At 37.1% G+C, this 22,791-nt stretch overlaps 1 protein-coding gene across 1 annotated transcript in view; it reads left to right on the forward strand.

The window, feature by feature from the left end:
- DNAAF6 (dynein axonemal assembly factor 6) overlaps window positions 1-14,549 on the forward strand; it is a 29,719-nt gene extending 15,170 nt beyond the window's left edge. Inside the window, exons 5-6 of the mRNA XM_035005946.1 lie at window positions 9,672-9,757; window positions 14,420-14,549. Of these exons, the coding sequence (XP_034861837.1) occupies window positions 9,672-9,757; window positions 14,420-14,549 (216 nt within the window). The remainder of the gene's footprint in view (window positions 1-9,671; window positions 9,758-14,419) is intronic.
- Window positions 14,550-22,791: the final 8,242 nt, after the last annotated feature.

A 22,791-nucleotide genomic window follows, 5' to 3' on the forward strand; every position in this document is an offset into this window, starting at 1 on the left:
GGGTGGTTTTGTTTGTGGTATGGGGATATCAGGTAAGAAATGCAAAAGAAGACAAAGTTCTAAGAGAAAAATATTAAGTTTTGGTTATATTGAGTTTGAACTGCCTGCAAGAAATCTTGTTGGAAGCATCCAGTAGGCTGTTAGAAATATAAATCCATGTAGAACTCAAAGACAGGGACTGGAGATGTTGATTTTCAGAATTGGTGTTTGCTCTCTGAGGGATTAGAATATACTACCACTGAGTGCTGGCTTTGCATCAGGCTTAGAATGATGTAGAACTGATTTTAGGTAGCACCTGTATGCTTGGGGGGGTTGTTGAGAGGGACACTAGGAAGCTTGCAGAAACGGGACTGAGGACAGAATACATAGCCCTTGGGACGGGGTCAGTATTCAGAGGCAGCGTTCAAACAGAGGCATCAGAAATTCTCACTCCAGTTCCAAGCCAGGTATTGAAAACCAAGAGGAATTGGATCAATGAAGTGAGGTTGAGACTGTGTCATGGCTTTAGAGATAAAAACAATGACGATGGGGGAAGCCACAAAGCTGTCATAGAAACAAGGTGGGAAAAAATAGGAACTTGCCTACTCCTGAGAAATAGGGCTGACCAAAGTACCTGACCTTTTGGGTGCCAGTTGGGGGGCATGGAAAAAGGAACTTCAGGTATCAAAGATATGTAGGAAGATAGCCTGTCTTCTTCATAGGACTATTTGTGGCGGGAAGGGGGATGGGTGCAGTGGGGAAGTAGGTCAGTGGATTCCCATTTTCTCCCATTCGTTTTGAACAGCAGATTATCTCTAAAATCTAAAAGTGAATGGGACTAGGGTTATTGATATTCTGCCAAGTGACCCATCGTTTGTTCTAGAGGAGGGGAAAAGCAGCCTGCACATAGCTTGATATTCTTTTTGAGCTGCAATGGCTTCTTGATATTTTGGTTCTTCTCCTTTAATGCATCTGTATTGATAAGGGGACATTCTGATGTGACCTATAAAGCAAGGCATTAAGCCTGTTTCTCTTTCATCATCATCTCTTCACTGGGATATGAGCCTCACTCCATCTCTAAATCTCACTGAGAATAGGGTGAGAGTCAGGGATGGGATAGGAGTCAGTCACTATCTGACAGACACAACCAGAAGTCACATGTTTATCATTCTCATCTCAGACAGGGCTATCCATCATTCTGAGCAAAGTGTCTCCCTATCTTCTGAGAATTCACTTGTTTCTTGAATGGTCTGCTTCTCAAGTCCTGTTTTCTCTCTTAAGGTTAAATCAGTCCTATTCATTGACCTTTAATGAACAAATGGGTTTGGCTGCTTGATAATGGAATAGATTCTCTTTTCCATATAAATTCTAGAGGATGGACACCTTTTTTGCAGGCTTTCTGATTATGCTAACCTTATTTGATTGGTTACCTATCAGACTGTGTGTCAGGGAGAAGGGTATTTGAGCTGTAATACAATTCCTTATTATCAGCTCCAGGCAGCACAGTAAACCTTCAAATTCAATTTCTAATAGTTCTCTCAGTAATATACATACATTTATAGTTAATATCATAACATTCTTTCATAATGATGGTGAGGGGAAGAATACCTCCTTCAAAGCTAATCTAATTGTATAGATTTAATACATTTGTGATTATGAAAGTTAGATGTATCTAAAATTTTAAATAGTACCAAAATTAGTAGAGTTGAAAATACAAGTCCCCCATAATGAGAGATAGATGCAGAATGCGTGTGGGCGGGGAGAGAGAGAGAGATGGGGGCAGAGTTTGAGATGGGCTTAGGGTCAGGTATGAAATAAGAGTGAAAAGTGTCTTATCCATATTATTTGGTAAAAAAAAAATCAGCAACTTTAGATTTTGATGATACCATTTTGAGGAGGTTTCATTAAAATATCTGAATCACATGGTCCAGAATCCTTGAACGAGTACAGGCAGAAACTTCTGAATCCATGCGAGCAGGAACAGATTGACCCTAGGAAAATGCCAATATTTGAGGGGTAGATAAGGGAAGAGGAACTGAGAAAGATATTCAGAGATGGGAGAAAGCCATAACAGTATCTGCTGCTATAGAAGGGTAAACCAGGATTGGGGTGCAGAAGGAATTTTTAGATTCATCAGTTAAGAAGTCTTTGGTGACCTTTGGAAGACAGCAGCTTCAGTGGTGTGGTGGGTGCTAACACCAGATTGAAGAAAGCCAAGAAGTGAACAAGAAGTGAGGAAGAGAAGGCAGCAAATGTAGATCATTCTCTGAGGAAGTTTGACAATGAAGGGGAGGAGAGGAGGAGGAGGCAAGATTTAGGGGTATTTTTTAGGATAAAAGAGAATTCAGAATGCTTTTCAGTTGATAACAAATATCCCTTCATTTGCTTAAGTAATATTTATTGAGTGCTTAATGTGTGTCACTAGAGTGAATGAACAAATAGTAAAAAAGTAGCCATGGTATGGGTCCCCAGAGAACTTTTAGAAATGGGTGGAGGCATTTTTGGTTATAGGGTGTTATTGGCTTTTAATACTTAGGGGCCAGAGATGCTCTAAATCCTGCCATAAGAGGGACAATCCTAAAAACAAACAGTTGTCCTGCACAAAATTAGAAAAAAAGGAGTTGGAGATATGAGGATGGACCACCCAGCAGTATTCTACCTTTTTGATTACTTCTTCCTTCTTAAAACATGTGTTTCTCTTTACTATAATGACTCCTCTCTCTTCTGGTTTTCCTCCAGAATCACTGGGCATCTCCTCCTCTCCTTTGACCCCAAATCACCGGTTTTTCCTCTCCTGCCTCAAGTTCTCTAGGTCTCTGAAAAAAACCTATGTCTCTTTTTTCTCTATTCTCTTTCCATACAGTCCAATGGCTTTAAATACTATTTCTCTAGTCTTGGCCTCTCCCAGAAGCTTCAGATTCATATAACCAACTGCTTACTTGACATCTCTCACTTTAATAGACAATCCAAGCCTAACATGCCCAAAACAGAACTCTTAATTGTCTTCCCCAAACCTCTTTTTCATTGACCTTCATCATCTCAGGAAATGGCAAGAACATTCACCCAACTGCACAAACTAAACACCTAAATCATCTCTCATTCCTCTTTATAGCATCAGCAAGTCTTTTTGGCTCTACTTTCAAAATATATTCTAAATCCATCTAATTTTCATTACCACCACAACTACCATCATGTTCCAAACCACCATCATCTTTCACCTGGACCATTATGAGTCCCTCCTCTCCTCCCTCCTTCAACAATTACTTCCTTGCAGCCTTTCCACAGTGTCCAGAGAGATCCTTTTTTAAAGTAAATCAGATCACATCACTTCTTTGTTCAGAACCTTTAGTGGCTTCCTACAGCACTTAGAGCAAAATCCAGACTCCTTATCTTGACCTATGAGGCCTTATATGATTTGACGCCTACGTACTTTTTCAGTTTCATTTGACACCACATTTTCTTCCTTGTTCATTATGTTCTAGCTACCCTGGCCCTAGTAGCTGCAATTTTTTAAAGTAGGCTCCATGCCTAATGTAAGGCTTGAACTCATGATCCCAAGATCAAGAGTCACATGCTCTACTGACTGAGCCAGCCAGGTGCCCCATAGCTGCAATTTTAAATAGTATAGTCAGGGAAGGCATCACTTAGAAGGAAATATTTGTGCAAAGACTTGAAGGGCATGAGAAAGTGAGGCTAGGAGGTTGGAAAGGTTATCTAAGTGGATATATAAATCAAACACTGAAGACAGAAATTTAATGTTAGAAATATCAATAGAGAACAAAGAATTATTATTATTATTAAAGATAGGAGGATGACCACCCAGCGGTATTTTACCCTTTTGATTACTTCCTCCTTAAAACGTTTTAAGGAATTGGTAGATGATTCCAACAAGGAGAGTATTTGATGGTATAGTGTGAAGACCTGAGATTCATTTTTAAAAGCTAGAGGAAAGGGGCAGGCCCAGGGATATAAATGCAATGGGAGAAAAAAAAAACCAAAAAACAGGCACCCACTGAGAAGACTAGGGAAGCAGTGTGATCAGGGGAGATCCAGATTTCAAGAAATTGAAAGGAATATTCAGAGGCTGAAGAGATAAAGGGTGATGGACTGTGTGTTCCACAGGAACTATGGAAGGGTTTCATGAGTTGGTGAGGGGTAGGAAATGGAAACAAAATAGAGGATATGGAGATCTCAATGGTAATTTTTAGGTGATAAGCAAGGACTTGAGAGTCTGAGGCTCCTTGTGTTCTTGACAAATAGTGATAAAAGTATAATGGATTTTGTTCTGGTAGTCTCCAGACTGCTAGTGGTAGTGAAGCTATGAGTGTTTGGGGGTGATTGTGGGGGCCAATAGAGACATGGAGGTCCTATAGATGAGTCTTCTTATTCCAAAATGAGCTGCGCTTACCCTTGATTCCTGTGAGAGAAGAGGTACTATGCTTCCATGATCTCATAAGACAGGCATGACAGTGTTGTACTGGGATGTTTCAAAGTGGTAACATCAGGGGTTCCTGGGTGGCTCAGTCAGTTGAGAGTCTGCCTTCAACTCAGGTCATGATCCCAGGGTCTTGGGACTGAGCCTCATGTCCAGCTCCCTGCTCAGTGGGGAGTCTGCTTCTTCCTCTGCCCCTCCCCCTGCTTGTGCTCTCTCTCAAATAAATAAATAAAATTTAAAAACCCCAAAGTGGTAACATCATAGGAAATTTATCCATTAATTTAAAAATGTATCTATTGGTTTTTTGTCCTGGTTTTGGAGAACACATACCTCTATATTTTTATTCCTCAGAGGTAAATATATTATTTCAAAGTAGGGAAACATCACCTTTAATTTTTTTCATTTTCCTATAGATCATTATTACTCATGAGAATTTTTATAAAATACTTAGATGGCTGCAATGCGAAAAATATCTCCAGAGTTAAATGTGGGTTTCCATAGTTAAACAATGGGAAGTTAAGCTACCAAAGCAATTCAGAATGAGACCTACCCAAACTTTTTCTGTTAATCAAAATTTCCTAACATTAAGTTTCAAATTGAAATTCAAATAGTCTTAACTTCTTTGCTAAGAATCAAATATATTGGAGATGGTTCCTGTATTTCTGTCAAATAAAAAATATTTTTATAATATCCTGAATCCATAAATAAGAATATCTTTTAAATTTTCAGCCCAAACCCTTCTGTATATCTTGAGCATCAATAGAATTTCAGTAAATAGCATACATAGACTGGCCAAGTTACATATAAGGTATATTTCATTTATTCTTCCATTCTGGTTGTCAGGAAGTGACGGCTCAAGAGGAAACATAGAATGGATGTTTGAATGGTGAATGTTCCACCATTTGGCCTTTTCATTTCAATTTTCCAGCATCTTATAATATGATCACGGACACTTGTCTGAGGAACAGGGGAGCCTGTATATCATTTACAGATTATAGGAATATTATCTCTTCAGGAACCATCTTGTCATATAAATCTCTTGTAAGAACAAAACAATAAAGAGGAAATTTAAAACTCAAAATGATAATCCTACATTAATGACCTCCCCTCCCAAACACTTTGGTATATTAAGCCAGCTCTGTTACAACACATAGAGGAAAATAAACAGAGGACCATGAAAGCAATTTGATCTACCTTTACTTATCTCCAGGAAAGCCCCAAAGTGAATTCCCAGAGACAGACTAAGCAAGTAGTTTTGACTACTTGTCAGAAGACAAGCTGAAAGTGGAAAGAAAGGCTCACACAAACCTTAAAGTAGTGGACCTTTTCCTGCTCTTTTTATTCACAAGGCCAGAAGACAGAGGTTTAAACTGAAGTTAGTGATGGATACTGCGGTAGCCAGCCTACAAGATGGCCCCTAATGGTTTTCACTTCCTGATATTCTTCCCTTTGTGTAGTTCCCTCTCACACTGAATAGGGCTGCCCCATGTAACCAATAGGATATCATAGAAATGAAAAAGTACACTTTCTGAGACCATGTTAGGGATGGAAAAAGGACAGTGCTTTTGCCTTGCTCTTTTGGATCATTCACTCTTGGGAGAAGACAGCTTTTGTGTCATAAGGACAATCAAGCAGCCCTAAGCCCTATGGAGAAATCCACGTGGTGAAGAACTGAGGCCTCCTGGCAATAGCCATGTGAGTGGGCCATCTTGGATGCAGATCCTCTAGCCCCAGTAAAGCCTTCAGATGTATGCAGCCTCAGTCAGTATCCTGATTACAACTTCATTTTAGACCCTAAGCCAGAACTACCTAGTTAAGCCACTCCCAAATTCCTAAGCCAAAGAAAATGTGTGAGATAATAAATGTGTATTGTTTTGAGCCATAAATTAGGGGGGAGGTGTAATTGTTTTGAGCCATAAATTAGGGGGGAGGTGTAATTGGTTTTGGTTATAAAACAATAGATAACTATAAGCAATAAATAACTAAGAAGTGACAGACAGAATTCAAACTCAAGTTTGACTCCAAAGGTTGAGCTCCCAAAAAGTTGAAAGTTTCCCAATGAAATTTTTAGTTTTCCCTAGTTTACCTATTAAAATAAGTAATTATTTGAAATAAATCAATTTGCATCCTATGTAAAGGGAGGAACATCAGTTCATTTAATTGCTTGGTCAGTAACGTACTGTACTTACTAATGTTGGACTAGTTAGATCTTGGGTACAATCAGTTAGAAGTCAATAAAAAACCATGTCTATTTTCCGGGAATTCATTAGAAGTATTTCTAAAGCAGTCTGATTCATGTTTCAGGAGTTTTTCTGTTAAGATTCCTATTGAACCTTCTAGCTTATGAGATATTAATGTGTATGATTCCACTTAATTTGTTCCTTCCTGTCCCTCCTCTGAAAACATTTTAGTACACAATTTTAATTTTCTCAAGAGGAAAAATTAGTGAGTTGTTTCTAAATTACCCTTCACTAGAGTTGCAAGTGATTTTAAGAACCACTTTGACGTTCTACCCAGAAGTTGTATCTACATTTCACATAAGTTATCATTTTTTTCCTTCCTCAAATGTCATTTCAACCTTGAGGAAATAATCTTTTACCTTGAAAGATCTGAACATTTCAGACTAAAGAAATAAATATTTATATCCCTTGGTCCAGGTGGTATGAGTCATCCTGCAACTAAAGAACATCTCGACTATCAGATCTGCAAGTTATAATAAAAATGGGTCTTTCTTTGTCCAATAGAATGCTCATTTACTTTGAGGTGGAGCACCTATAACTACCTCTAAGAAATGCTCTATTTCTCTCACTTAAAACATCTATTAATTATGAAGATCTGAGTTTTCAAAATATAAATAGGAGGTAATTCTTTGTTTAATTAAAATATTAGCCATAGGATATATTTAGATAGTAGGACCTCTAGAGCTCTATTTACAAATATTTTTATATACAGATTTAATAAAGTAAAATATAACTCACAGACATGTATTGGTCCACAAATTTTATATTGCAAAAACACTATTGCCTACTTTAAGCTTCTTACAAGGAATTCCATTTTCCCCATTACTTATTTGATATGTATTTCCTTCATAACCTGCTGTTTTTATCCTTACCATTCCAGTTCTTTTTTTTTTAATATTTTATTTATGTATTTGATAGAGACACAGCGAGAGAGGGAACACAAGCAGGGGGAGTGGGAGAGGGAGAAGCAGACCTCCTGCTGAGCAGGGAGCCGGATGCAGGGCTCAATTCCAGGACCCTGAGATCATGATCCAAGCCAAAGGCAGATGCTTAACGACTGAGCCACCCTGGTGCCCCTACCATTCCAGTTCTTAAATCACCCGATGTCTGATATTTCAAGTCTTCTAGCTCATTTTAGAGAAGGCTTCATAATTTACCTTAACCTTAAGTTGTTTTGTTTGTTTATAGAAACCATATGCCATGGCATCTCAGATAGATGGATAGATGGATAGATAGATGATAGATAGATAGATAGATAGATAGATAGATAGATAGATAGATCAACTTCCATCAAAAGGGGAATTAATTAAATTAGAGTGAGGGATGAGACTTTGTACTGTGGTAAAATACACAATACAGAATTCACTGAGAGTGACATGTAATACATTGACAATGTTGTGCAACCATCACCAATATCTAATTCCAGAACATTTTCATCAACCCAGGAGGAAATCTGTACTTGTTAAACAGTCACTCCTCTTTTCTCCCTCTCCAACCTCTGGCATCCACCAATCTGTTTTCAGTCTCTATGGGTTACCTACTCTGGATATTTCATATGAATAGAGTCCTACAGTATGTGCCTGGCTTCTTTCACTCAGCTTAATGTTTCAAGGTTCATCCATGTAATAGTACTTCATTGCTTTTTATGGCTGAATAATATTCTGTTGTATGGCTATACCACAATTTGATTATCCATTTATCAGTTGATACAAATTTGTGTTGTTTGTGCCTTTGATTCAAGTTATTGTGAATAATGCTGCTGTGAACAAAAACATATAATGTTTTTGTTTGAACACCTGTTTTAAATGCTCTGGGGTATGTATCCAGGAGTGGAATTGCTGGGTCATGTGCTAACTGAGATGAGACATTTTTAAGTAAAATCTTACCAAACCAATCAACAGTCCCATTTTTTTGTGTGTGTAAGGATCATGTTTTTATTTATCTTCTGTTATGTTAACGACTTTTATGGACTCCTACACTTCTCTAGGAATTGTGAACTAATTAATTAATTAAGATGTCCATCAACAGATGAATGGATAAAGAAGATGTGGTATATATATACAATGGAATATTATGCAGCCATCAAAAAATGAAATCTTGCCATTTGCAACGACGTGGATGGAACTAGAGGGTATTATGCTAAGCAAAATAAGTCAATCAGAGAAAGACAAGTATCATATGATCTCACTCATATGAGGAATTCTTAATTGTAGGAAACAAACTGAGGGTTGCTGGAGTGGTGGGGGGTGGGAGGGATGGGGTGGCTGGGTGATGGACACTGGGGAAGATATGTGCTATGGTGAGCGCTGTGAATTGTGTAAGACTGATGAATCACAGACCTGTACCTTTGAAACAAATAATACATTATATGTTAAAAAAAAAAAAGATAGTAGGAAGGGAAAAATGAAGGGGGGGAAATTGGAGGGAGAGACGAACCATGAGAGACTATGGACTCTGAGAAACAAACTGAGGGTTTTAGGGGGGGCTGGGGGATGGGTTAGCCCGGTGATGGGTATTAAGGAGGGCATGTATTGCATGGAGCACTGGGTGTTGTACTGAAACAATGAATCCTGGAACACTACATCAAAAACTAATGATGTGATGTATGGTGACTAACATAATAAAATAAAATTAATAAAAATAAATAAATAAATAAATAAGAATAAAGTCAATAGAAAGCCCCCAACCTTAGCAGGTGCACTAGTGTGCACCTTCAGACAATGAAAGTTACAAGCGAGTAACCAACGTGTTTCTATATAGCTTTGGAGTCAGACAGACCTTAGTTCAATTACACACAGTTGCCCTCGGGCCCTTACTAAATTGCTCTGTATCTCAGTTTCATCATCTGTAAAATGGGGGTAATCCTGTCTCTCAAGATTGTTATGAGGAAAGGGCCTAGGCTTGCACATAGCTGGAACTTAATAAATATTAGTTCTCATGTCCCCAAACTTCCTTACACTCTTCACATTAACTGTTCTTCAAGACAGCAGTATTTTTCTTCTCGTTTTCTCTTTCAGGTGAAAATTAAACTGCCAAATACAAACCCTTCTGAAATTAAAATTGACATCCAAGAAATGATTCTCGACCTTCGTACTCCTGATAAGTGAGTAAAACTTAGAACTAGAATAATATATTATAATATTAACAAAACTTTAGTCAATATTCTTAAAGTGTACATAGTTATTTTGCATCACCCCTAAAGTCTGAAGAAAAGTGAAAATGTCATTCAGATGTTTGATCTGCATAATATAAATATAAATATATTTGGAAACACCTGATTTTTTTCTGCTTTGCCCCCATGCATTTGGAGTAGGTTGATACTGCCAAAACACAGTCCTTGACATTCAGATACAGTTTGCTTGTCTGTGAGGAAAAACAACTAGAGGTGAAAATCTCCTAAGTTTTAAGTCTTTCACATGGTTTTTTGTACAGTGATGGCATAAGAGAAGCAATATTTTTAAACTTTTTGGTTATTGTGGGACTCTAAGGCTCAATTTGATTATATTTCCCTGAAAATTAACAGAAAACTCTTGTCATCAATTACTTAAAACAAAAATTCTAACAATTTATCACTAGTTCCTCAAGTAGTGTGACTACATTGAAAAAGAATACAGGTAATAGTGGAATAATTCAATTAAACATTTAATATTTTCAAAATAGTCTTCTTATTACACAGGTTCGAATTATCTTCCCCAAACACCACACATACAGTAAGATTCTGAGGTAAATGTTTATCCTGAAACCTGGACAAATCAGTCCTCTCTCTCAAAACCAACTCCTTAAAGAGGGAATCCAGGGGACCCAGTGTGTACTTGATAAAATATCTAAATATCTCACTGCTTTGTTCACTTTTCATCTGAGTGTATAGCAGTGAGCACACTTGGGCTGATTGCAGTGATTCTTTCTCTGTAACTCATGAACATTTCAAACTGGGCGTGGAGAGTAGTCAACCGCTGACACCTTTTCTTTCTTCCATTATCAGAATCAATACTTCTCCCCTGTTGATCTTAGGACTTCAGAAAAATAAAAAAATAAAAAGTAGATCCTTCATACAAAAGACTTCTATGTGTAAACAACTCAGTGTACCTACGTGGCTTAACCTTGATTTCCACAGTAGAGGCATTTAACCCAAAATGATCTATAGATGAATATATATCAAATATTTTCTCATCACTTATATCATTTCAAAACTACATTCTCATAAGGCATTGTCTCATGTTATAAAAATCCCATCCACTATTCCTACAATTCACTTCAAGGAGTATTGTACTTTTTAAATTCATATTATATATGCTTTTACTCTTCCACACAACCTCTGCGAGGAAAGTTGCTTACATGAACAGTTAATCTTCCATGATATTGGTGTGCTTGTTAAAAGCACATACGTATCTACACACCATGGAGTTAATTTCCGCTCCCCTCGCAGTTCTCCATCAATCTTCAGGCAGATGCTCTGCCTATGCTATCGTTCCAGATATCTATCAGAGCCCACTAAGTGAAAGACTCACACAGAGATACCTGTCCACATAGAATGTGGGCTACACAAGAATTTTTGGATCAGACTGTTCTTGTATATTAAATGCTCTGTGCACAGCGGTGCTGTCTCTTAAGAAAAAAAATCATGAATTATGGTAGAAGACTGAGGAAAGGCTTATATCATTTTTATCATCTTTCCCAAACTCTTGAGCATTCTTTGGAGCCATGCTATTATCTGAAATTGTGTTATTGGAAGTGTGTCTTGTTTTTGAGTTTATTGATATTCATGTTAACTTTCTTTAGTTTCAATTTTGACACCCTCTAACACTGTTTACTTATCCCAAGAAAAGTAAGAGAAAATATCCCATTTGTGTATGTATAAGGCAGAACAAGTGACTCTATTTTAACTGGATGGACTAGAAGTATCAGTCAAATGATAGTCAATTGCATTAGAATTATCAATAAAACCCAGATTTTTGGAATTATACAACCTAAAGAAATAAAGCAATTTCTTAAATTCTTCATTTTTTAAAAACTTGCTGTTTTGGCATGTCAATTCCCAACATGGAGTAGATAGAAAGGAGGAAAGATAGGGGAAATTGGTTAATTTCCCAAGGACTTTTGTCTTCATATGAGATTTCATTATTTTTTGAAGTGAATCCTAAGAATGTCATAAATGAATTCCTTGAATGGGATAATAAGAACATATTGTAAATACAAGTATGAGTTAATTTTTAGTTGAATGCTATTTAGATTATTCTCACCTTTGCTGTGCTCCTTTAATTCAGATTGATTGAGAATTGACTGATGTTCAAACCAAAAAAAATGTTTTCAAAATGAAATTGTGAAGTTTAGCTCAGTAGCTATTTCTGCACTTTCTTTGAAAATAGTTATGGCTCCACTAGAAAACCTTTAAAAAGTCCTGTTTATTTTTAACCCAGATATTTAGATAAAATAATTCATTAACTATGTAAAATAAAAACTGCATTATGTGAATATGCACAGAACAAGGTTGTCCTGTATTTAAATCTCTTGCAAGGAATATCACCTTGACTTTGCTAATATAAATGTAAGTATGTAAGTCTCTAAGTTATAGTTCACTTTATAGATAGTTTTTTTGCCTTTACTTTCATATATTATAGTTCACTTTTAAATAATTGCTAATGAAAATTAACACTGGATAAGCATTTGGTCAGTTCCTAAACTGTACCTTCTTAAAAGCAAGTATACTATCAATGTAAAAGCTGAGGGATTGGGTTTAAATGTTTATTCATATATGATAGTACTAATCTATAGTAGGTATTCAAATATTTTGTGGCGACCTATTTGCTTTTCACTCATTTATTTATTCATTCAACAAACATTTATAAAGTCTTCCGCTAGACACTGGGGGGACACGAAGATAAGATATAGTCCTGTCCTTCAATGAATTGTACATGGATAAGTATTTGTAGAATTTTATTTTGTTTAAATATAAATCTCAATTCAGATATCAGACAGTAAAATAGACTGGACAAAAATACTTCCCTTCTCCTAACAGCCTAAATAAGTTGCACCATTTCTGTTCAAAATTTTAGTATGTGAAGCCATACTACTAAGGACTAGACAGAAATGCAGGGATAGATGGATCATTCCAGTGGTCACTAACTGTCTCTTCTGAATTTATATCTCTCTGGACAGAGAGGGGCACATTATCATTGGAGCTCCTTCTTCAGTTGATTTATAGTTGTCTTTTAGTGCAATGAAGCTACCACCACTGAGCTTCACTTTATTTTTAAAGTGAATATATTAACATTTGTAGAATAAGAGATAAAGCAAATCAAATTCCAGCTCAACCTATATTATAAACAATTTTAAAAAGATGGACTCTAAACATTTTTTGCACCCGCTTTCTTGAGATGCCAAATATTATAGGCTATATTAAAATACATTGCGATATTACTTCTGGTGGAGAGAGCTGTTTTTCTTACCCCAGATATCTGGAATGGAACAAGAGTCACAGAAAATTTCTCCTTTTGGTTCCAGAGATTTGTGATAAATACTTTTAATGAGTCCAGTTTCCTGAACTTAGGTCTTTGCAAATGAGTAAAGAGGCCATTGGTTTTCAAAAGTTTGTTTCAAACACTATTTTTACAAGTATTCTATAAGTAGCCCTAAAAAATACCAGATCCCTTTACTGATTTGGATCTTATACCTTCTAAAAGAGCTTTTCTGTCCACTTTTTATAGAGATACTCAAGGCTTCTCTATGGAGAATGTGAGGTAACAAGAGTTGCATGCATTTAATTTTCTTCAGATACCAGCATGTGCCGACCCCAGGCATAATTCACATTCATGCCACTATGACAGAATTATGGATGTCTCATCCTAGCAATGCATCTAAAGCATACAGCTATCCAGTAACTGAGCCACAACTGCAAAATAAACCCAGCAATCTCTCACAGGGCTTTTTGTCAATGTATAGGAGAAAGAAGCAGAAGCAAGCACAGAGAAGCACTTTCATTGATCTGGTATTAAAATCATTCCAGGCCTGAATTTCAACAACTATACCTGTAGTAGAGATTCAGCCTGAGGTTCCGCTAGCAGAATTATTATAGAACCATTCCAATTTTCAGATTTGTATCAGTCAGTCACATTCCATCTACACGTAAGCATGGCTGGCAACAGATCTATCCAACCAACTTAAAGTTGCAATGGCTCTATTCCTCTGCCTAGAAACCAAACCTGAGACTATGTGTCTATAATGCAAAATGGGGTCAATTTTGAAAAAAAGAGTGGGGGAACAAAACCCCTGCTTGGATTTTTAAAGCAAAAAAACCCTGGTATGTTATTTGTGTTACTTAGGCATATTTTTGATCCAGTATTTATACTGTCTAAATATTTTTTGGTTCCTAATCTTCTGATGGTATGTATTGCTTTCCATTACCTTATTAAACGTGATATCTTCTTGGGACCCCTGGGTGTCTCAGCCGGGTAAGCGGCTGCCTTCCGCATGGGTCATGATCCCAGGGTCCTGGGATCGAGTCCCACATTGGGCTCCTTGCTCAGCAGGGAGCCTGCTTCTCCCTCCCTCTCCCTCTACTTATGCTCTCTCTTTCAAATAAATAAAATCTAAAAAAAAAAAAAAAGTGATATCTTCTTTTTTTATTTAAAGTCAATTAGCCAACATATAGTACCTCATTAGTTTTGATATAATGTTCAATGATTCATTAGTTGTGATAGCTTCTTGATATCACTTTAGGATGCTGATTCTAGGTTTTTATCTTATCTTGTTTTGTTTTGATTTTTAGGAAGCTGTTGATAACCCTTCCCCAGCCTGTGGAATGCAGTAGTGCCAAAGCTTTCTATATCCTGGAGACTGAGACTCTTGAAGTCACCGTAGCTTTGAAAAGGGAGTTGGATTTCACTAATTTCTTCTAAAACTTCATGAATAAGGAGGAAAGGGGGTACATTGGGCTGATAAAAAATAAAAGGAAGCTTCGGAAAAATTGTTAATGTTTTCTATCTTCTTTATTACTCTGACATATTTCAGAAAGGGTCTAAATTCAATTCTAGTAAGATCCTGATCATTGACAGTCATTTCTATTACTCTGGTCGGAAATATTGTTTTCTCATATTCATTAGGTATTCCATTTTTATAGCAATAGCTGGATAGAACTGACAGGTTATCCAGTTAGATTACTGCATGGTCAATTAAAACTGAAATATGACTATGAAATTGTTGGTCCACTTATTTCAGGAGTCTGAAGAACTTAAGCCAATTAAGTAGACTATGATACAATCAGTTGCATTGCAGTTGGTCATTTTTATCACCAGGAAAAGTTTATTTGGTTGCCTTTTCATTGATTTGATCAAATGATTTACAGTGTTCTCTGGTTGGGCTCTCACAATTCTGGAAGATACAAATAACAAAGAATTATAAATAGTTTGGTACACCATACTAACAACGTGTTTTACTTGAATAAGAAATACTCCAGAGCACACAGCATTATTTAGCTTCCCCAGTACTGCTCTCGATGTTTGGATCTAGTTAGGTTAAAAATAGTCTTCCTTTTGTGCACAAATAATTACTAACAATGCCTTTCGGGATACTGTGTGTATATTTAGTATCAAAATCCTTGACATTTAAAAGGAATATAAAGAAAAGCGTAGTGCATTTACAAAACCTGTTCTTTCTCATTTCCTATCTTTATTCGTAACTGGCCATACCTATTTTTATGAATTATGTCACTGTCCCCTGCCTCTTCTGGACGATATTGCCTGTTTATTTCAGAATTATTTATGAATAAATCACATTTTAAAGCTCATGTAACTAGGCCTCACACCTCACTGTAGATAGAACTGTGAAGGTAACTGGGAGTGAAGTTTTGAGAAGAGATGAAAAATTGAAAGATGTTTATCACTTCAATAGGAACTATTAGGGGACTAAATACTCAAGCAGATGTTTTCTAGACTTACCTTCATAGATAACTACCAAGCATCTAGTTCGTGACTAGATCTAATAGAAGGAAAAGACTGAGATTTGGACCAAACCAGTTGTGTTAAAACCTTGAACTCTTGTAGAGAATTTGCCACTGCAATTAGCACCATGACTTTCCTCTGTGGGGGCAAAAGTTGAGAGTGGGATTAACTAAAAGGGACTAGTGTCTGTGAATTTAAGTCCACGATGTTGCAGGCACAAAAGAGTGTCCTACTTTGTTTCCTCAGCATCTTTTAGAAAGGCTGTATTTTAAGAATTTAAGATTATACCCTAAAGTGTAAACTCGGGAGCAAGCCTAAGCAGTAACCAATTTTTTTCTTCTTGAGAGCAACAGTGAGTCAGTGGAAAATGTATCTCTTTTTCCTATGTACTGGCCCTAAGTACAAAGACCATTATTATTCAAGCTGACTGAATGTGTACAAGTTGTCCCTGGAAGAGAAGATAGAGCATATCCAGGCCAACTTGAATCGGGCTTTGGTTATGTGGTACTGTATCAATTATATCATGAAACAGAGCTTCAAGACAATGAAATATGATGCAGTAATTTATACCCATCTGCACATGACCCTACTTCACTGTCCTTGGCCTCAGAAGTAACAACTTTTTTGTCGTTGTTGTTTTGTTTTTAATCTAATTCATAGGACTTCCTTCCTTTAAAGGGGAATACGCCAGTAAAGCAGATGGAGAAAAGAGAATACAAAAGGAAATTTATCTCGTCAGCATTTTTCAACAAATCTTAGCCATAACCAGGAGAACTGGAAGTTAAAACCGCCATGGTGGCATATCATTTAGCCTTCTCATTTATGAACTTCTTGACTTCATTTTCTGTGGCTTACAGAGCAAACGGTTTATCAAGGGAGACACACAATAACCAAGTAAACACATAAACATGTATTTTCAAGTTTCTTTTTACTGCTGTGAAGGAAAAGAATAGATGCTTTGAAAATATCGATCAGAGAAACCGAACTTAGTATGGGGAGTGAGAGAAGAAAAGGCTTCCCTAAGGATTTAATACTTCAGCTGAAACAAGAAGGATACTTAGGACTTGGACAGGTGAAGAGAGTGTTGGGGGAAGGCGAACAGCAGGGCTTCCAGGTTCAAGGGGTAGCAGATGGGAAGACCAGATAGAAAGACCCTGGAGAGTGCAAAGAAATGAAAGCCCGTGTTGTTGGATTAGAGTGAATCTGGGGAGTGTGCCCACAAGTAAGGTCGGAAATGTAGGCTGGAGCAATATCATGCGAAACCTTGCAGGCCGAGCTTAGGAAATTGGATTTTATTCTCAATGCTTTGGGAAAGAGACTCTATTAGGCCAGCATGGAGATGGGGAGACCAGTTATGAGGCTATGGCCAAAAGCAGGCAAGTTATTATTCTACATGTTACCTTAAGTACAATTCATTGTTGATTAGAAAAAGAAAAAATATATATATATATGCTTACATGCTCCAAGCAGGAAAATTTAACAACACAGAAAAGCTCTTTAAAAATAAAGTGAAGCTAAAAAAATAAATAAATAAAGCAAAGCTAAAAATCACCTGTAAGCCAACAAACCATAAGTAACCACTGTTACCATTTTTAGTGCCTCTTTTTGACCTTTTCTTTCAATGCATAACATAGATATTCTTTTTCCCCAAATGGGATAATATTGCACAAACTAGTTTTATAACCTACTTTCTTTTAATTTCAAAGTAAATTCTTTTTTCATTTTTCTTACTTGGAATTCTAATTTTATTGCAATATGATAAAAGATCTACGTGTTTTTTTTTTAAGATTTTATTTATTTATTTGACAGAGAGAGACACAGCAAGAGAGGGAACACAAGCAGGGGGAGCGGGAGAGGGAGAAGCAGTCTCCCGCTGAGGGGGCAGCCCGATGTGGGGCTTGATCCCAGGACCCTGGGATCATGACCTGAGCCGAAGGCAGACGCTTAACGACTGAGCCAACCCAGGCGCCCCTCTACGTGTATTTTTAAAGAATGAGTATTTTGTAATTATTTGGTATAGAATTCCATATACATTTATTGAAGTGTTGTTAGTTTTTTTTTTTTAATTGGGCTGTTCAAATCTTCTATATTCTTGTTAATTTTTGGTCTGCTTTCTCTATCATCATGGAGAGGTGTATTAAAATTTACCTCCAACGAGGAGTGTGTTGGTGGCTCAGTTGGTTAAGCGTCTGCCTTCGGCTCAGGTCATGATCCCAGGGTCCTGGGATCGAGCCCCACATTGGGCTCTCCGCTCAGCAGGGGGTCTGCTTCTCCCTCTGTGCTCTCCCCCCACCTCTCTCAAATTAATAAATAAAATCTTTAAAAAAATTTACCTCCAATGATAGATTTGTTGGTATCTCCTTGTAATTCTGTCAGGTTTTATTTTACATATTTTGAGGCAATGTATTTAGGTGCAGACAGATTTAGAACTGTTATATCTTCCTGGTGAATTCTTTCTTTTATAAATATACTATGACACTCTTTATCCTTAATAATATTTGTCACTTTGTATGTTTTCTATGCTTTCTATATTTTGTATGTTTAACTTTAACATAGCTACATCAATTTTGGTTATTATTTGGCCTTTTTCCATCATTTCTTATGCCCTTATGTTTTAGGTAACTTCTATGAAAAGAATTTAGCTAAATTTTGAATTTAAAAAAAAAATTAAAGATTTTATTTATTTATTTATTTGAGAGAGAGCACAAGTAGTAGGGGAGGAGCAGAGGGAGAGGGAGAAGCAGACTTCCCACTGAGCAGGGAGCAGGATCCTGGGGCTGCATCCCAGGACTCCGGGATCATGACCTGAGCCGAAGGCAGACACTTATCAACTGAGCCACCCAGGCACACCTAAATTTTGGATTTTTAAATGCAAGCAAGATTCTGTCTTGAAGCTCAGAAGTTTTAGTCCAGCCACATTTAGTTGTGATTAATGATACATTTGGGTTTATTTATATCACCTTATGGGATTTCTCTTCTGCTTTTTTCTACACTTCTTTTTTCCCTTTCATGCCTTTCTTTCCATTAGTCAATTTTTTTTTAATTTTTTTTTTAAGATTTTATTTATTGAGAGAGAGAATGAGAGAGAGCATGAGTGGGGGAGGGTCAGAGGGAGAAGCAGACTCCCTGCCGAGCAGGGAGCCCGATGCGGGACTCGATCCCGGGACTCCAGGATCATGACCTGAGCCGAAGGCAGCTGCCCAACCAACTGAGCCACCCAGGCGCCCCTCCATTAGTCAGTTTTTTAAATTATTTTTTTCTCCTAATGGTTTGGAAGTTATACACTGGTTCTTTCTTATCCTTTTACTTAAAATGTCTGAAGTTTCTCAATAGTTCTGCCCTCCCTTAAAACAATTCAAGGACTTAGACAATTTTAACCAAACCATGCCTCTCCAACTTTGTTTTTATAGCCCCAAATTATTCATCATCAGCATTATTGTTTGTTACAACCAATGCTTATTTAGATCTACCCACATATTTACCAATATTTTTGCTCACAATTCTCTTTCCCACTCAGTGCTTCCTTTCAGAAGTAAATACTTCAGTATTACTTTCAGCAAGGATTTATGAATTCTTGATCCTCTCAGTTCATTTCTGGAAATGTTTTTACTGCCCTCACTCTTGAATAGTAATTTAGGTGGGGGGTTGCCTGGCTGGCTCAGTTGGTAGAGCATGGGACTCTTGATCTTGGGATTGTGAGTTCAAGCCCCACACTGGGTGTGGAGATTTCTTAAAAATAAATTCTTTTTTTTTTTAAGATTTTATTTATTTATTTGAGAGAGAGAGAATGAGAGACAGAGAGCATGAGAGGGAGGAGGGTCAGAGGGAGAAGCAGACCCCCTGCCGAGCAGGGAGCCCGATGCGGGACTCGATCCCGGGACTCCAGGATCATGACCTGAGCCGAAGGCAGTCGCTTAACCAACTGAGCCACCCAGGCGCCCCAAAAATAAATTCTTTAAAAAAATAATTTAGCTGGGTTTAGAAAACTAAGTTGACAGGTATTCTCCCTCAGAACTTTGAAGATATTTAGCTGTGTTCTGGCATACATTTTATAATTTCGAAGTCTGCTGTCTCTCATAGTTTTCAAGAATTTTCTCTTTGTTTTTGGTGTTCTGCAGTTTGACTCTAACATGTCTGGATATAGATTTAATTTTATTTATTTTATTTGGCACTTGTACTTCCTAAGTCTTTTATCAATCCTGGAAAGTCCTCAGCCATTATCCCCTTGAATTTTGCCTTTCTCTGATTCCTTCTGGAATGCATCTTAGATTAATGTTTCACCCTTCATTCTATCCTCCTTGTCATTTTGCCTCTCTGTCATACTTTTTATCTCTATTTGTTCTTCATGCTGGGTAATTTCCTCAAATCTAACCCCCCACACACAGCCCAGTGGTTCTCAGGATTCTAAGCTTGCTGGTGTTTGCGTCCACTGGTTCTCACTCATGTTAGATAATTTATTCTTGTAGTTTTTTTTTATTGCGATGTCTTCTTTAATGGGGTTTGTAAAAAAAATTCTGTGAAAATTTTTGTGGTCCATGTGTGGGAACATCCATTCAAAGCAGTTCTACTTTTGCTTCTGCCAAAAGCATCAGGGTAAAGGTTCCTGGTAATGCAGATTGTATAAATTAAAATCTAAAACCCACATGAGTTTCGGGCCTGTGCTTTAATTCACAGATATTTTTTCTTCCATCTAGGACTTAGACACAGACAGATAAACTTCCTTGTAGTTTCCCTCTGTTAAAGATGTAGATTTTTTTCTAGTCCAACCTTTTATGGAGAGTACAGCCCTTCCAGGGGAACTTAATGATGGTAACATTGGGCTCAAGATCTCATCTCCTGTCCCTGTGGTTCTTTTTGGTTAACTTTTTATTTTAATTCCAGTTAGTTAACATACAGTGTAATATTAGCTTCAGGTGTACAATAGGGTGATTCAACACTTCCATACACTTGGTGCTCATCACGACAAGTGCACTCCTTAATACCCATCACCTGTTTAACCCATCCCCCTCACCCACCTCCCCTCTGGTGACCATCAGTCTGTTCTCTATAATTAAGAGTCTGTTTCTTGGTTCGTCTCTCTCTCTCTCTCTCTCTCTCTCTCTCTCTCTCTCTCTTTCTCTTTCTCTTTTTTCCATTGCTCATTTGTTGTTTCTGAAATTCCACATATGAGTGAAATCATATGGTATTTGTCTTTCTCTCACTGACTTATTTTGCTTAGCATAATACTCTAGCTCCATCCACATTGTTGCAAATGGCAAGATTTCATTCTTTTTGATGGCTGAAGAATATTCCATTGTTTATATATACCACATCTTTATCCATTCATCAGTCGATGAACATTTGGGCTCTTTCCATAGTTTGGCTATTGTTGATAATGCTGCTATAAACATCAGGGTGTATGTGCCCCTTTGAATCTGTACTTCTGTAACCTTTGGGTAAATACCTAGTAGTGCAATTGCTGGGTCATAGAGTAGTTCTATTCTTTTTAAATTTGTTCTGTGACCTAATATGTGATCTATTCTGGAGAATGTTCCGTATGCACTTGAAAAGAATGTGTATTCTGCTGCTTTAGCATGGAATGTTCTGTATATATATCTGTTAAATCCATCTGTTCCAGTGTGTCATTCAAAGCCATTGTTTCCTTGTTGAATTTCTGTTTACATGATCTGTCCTTTGATGTAGTTGGGTGTTAAAGTCCCCTACTATTATTGTGTTATTATCAATTAGTTCCTTTATATTTGTTATTAACTGTTTTATGTATTTGGGTGCTCCCATGTTGGGTGCATAAATATTAATAGTTGTTATATCTTCTTGTTGGATTGTCCCCTTTATTATGATATAGTGTCCTTCTTTGTCTCTTGTTACAGTCTTTGTTTTAGAGTCTATTTTGTCCAATATAAGTATTGCTACTTCAGCTTTCTTTTGACATCCATTTGTATGATAGATGTTTCTCCATCCCCTCACTTTTAATCTGCAGGTGTCTCCAGGTCTAAAATGAGTCTCTTGTAGGCAGCATTTAGATAGGTCTTGTTTTTTGCTTTTTGTTTTTTTTAAAGATTTTATTTATTTATTTGACAGAGAGAGACACAGCGAAGAGAGGGAACACAAGCAGGGGGAATGGGAGAGGGAGAAGCAGGCTCCTCGCTGAGCAGGGAGCCCAATGCAGGGCTCGATCCCAGGACCCTGGGATCATGACCTGAGCCAAAGGCAGACACTTAACGACTGAGCCACCCAGGCGCCCCCAGATAGGTCTTGTTTTTTATTCATTCTGTCACCCTATCTTTTGGTTAGAGCATTTAGTCCATTTGCATTCAATTATTGATAGATATGTATTTATTGCCATTTTATTACTTGTTTCATGGTTGTTCCTGAAGGTTTTCTTTGATCCTTTCTTTTCTTTCATGATTTGCTGGTTTTCTTTAGTGATATATTTGGATTTCTTTCTCTTTATTCTTTGCATATTTGTTAGTTTTTGGTTACCATTAGGTTTGTATATAACATCTTCTGCATATAAAAGGCTATCTTAAGTTAATGATCATTTAAGTTTGAACCCACTGTTTCTCCTCTCCTCCCTGTGTTTTAGGTATATGTTGTCATGTTTTATATCCTTTTATTTTATGAGTTCCTTGACTGTTTTTTTTACAGAAATATTCATTTTTACTGCTTTTGTGTTTCCTACCTTCATACTGTCACTTTGGGTCTTTCCACTCAAAGGGTACCCTTTAATATTTCTTACTGGGCTGGTTTTGTGGTTATGAACTTCTTTAGTTTTTGTTTGTCTGTGAAACTCTTTATCTCTCCTTCTATTCTGAATGATAGCCTTGCTGGATGGAGTATTCTTTGCTGTAGATTTTTCCCATTCAGCACTTTAAATATATCATGCTCCTCCCTCAAGGATTGGAAAATTTCTGCTAAAAAAAAAAAAAAAAATCCCCTGATAGCCTTATGGGGTTTCCTTTGTATCTACTGTCTTCTTTTGTCTTGCTGCTTTTACAATTTTTTCTTCATCACTATATTTTGCCAATTTAATTACAGTATGCCTTGGTGTGGATCTGCTTTTGATGGTTTTGTTGGGGGTACTCTGTGTCTCCTGAATTTGGATATCTGTTTTTTTCCCCAGATTAAGGAAGTATTGAGGTATTATTTCTTCAAATAACTTTTCTGCCCTTTTTCTCTCTTCTTCTTCTGGTACTCTTATAAT

Source organism: Mirounga leonina, unplaced genomic scaffold, assembly GCF_011800145.1.
Source record: "Mirounga leonina isolate KUSES-001 unplaced genomic scaffold, KU_Mleo_1.0 Mir_101664, whole genome shotgun sequence".
NCBI classification, from domain to species: domain Eukaryota; kingdom Metazoa; phylum Chordata; class Mammalia; order Carnivora; family Phocidae; genus Mirounga; species Mirounga leonina.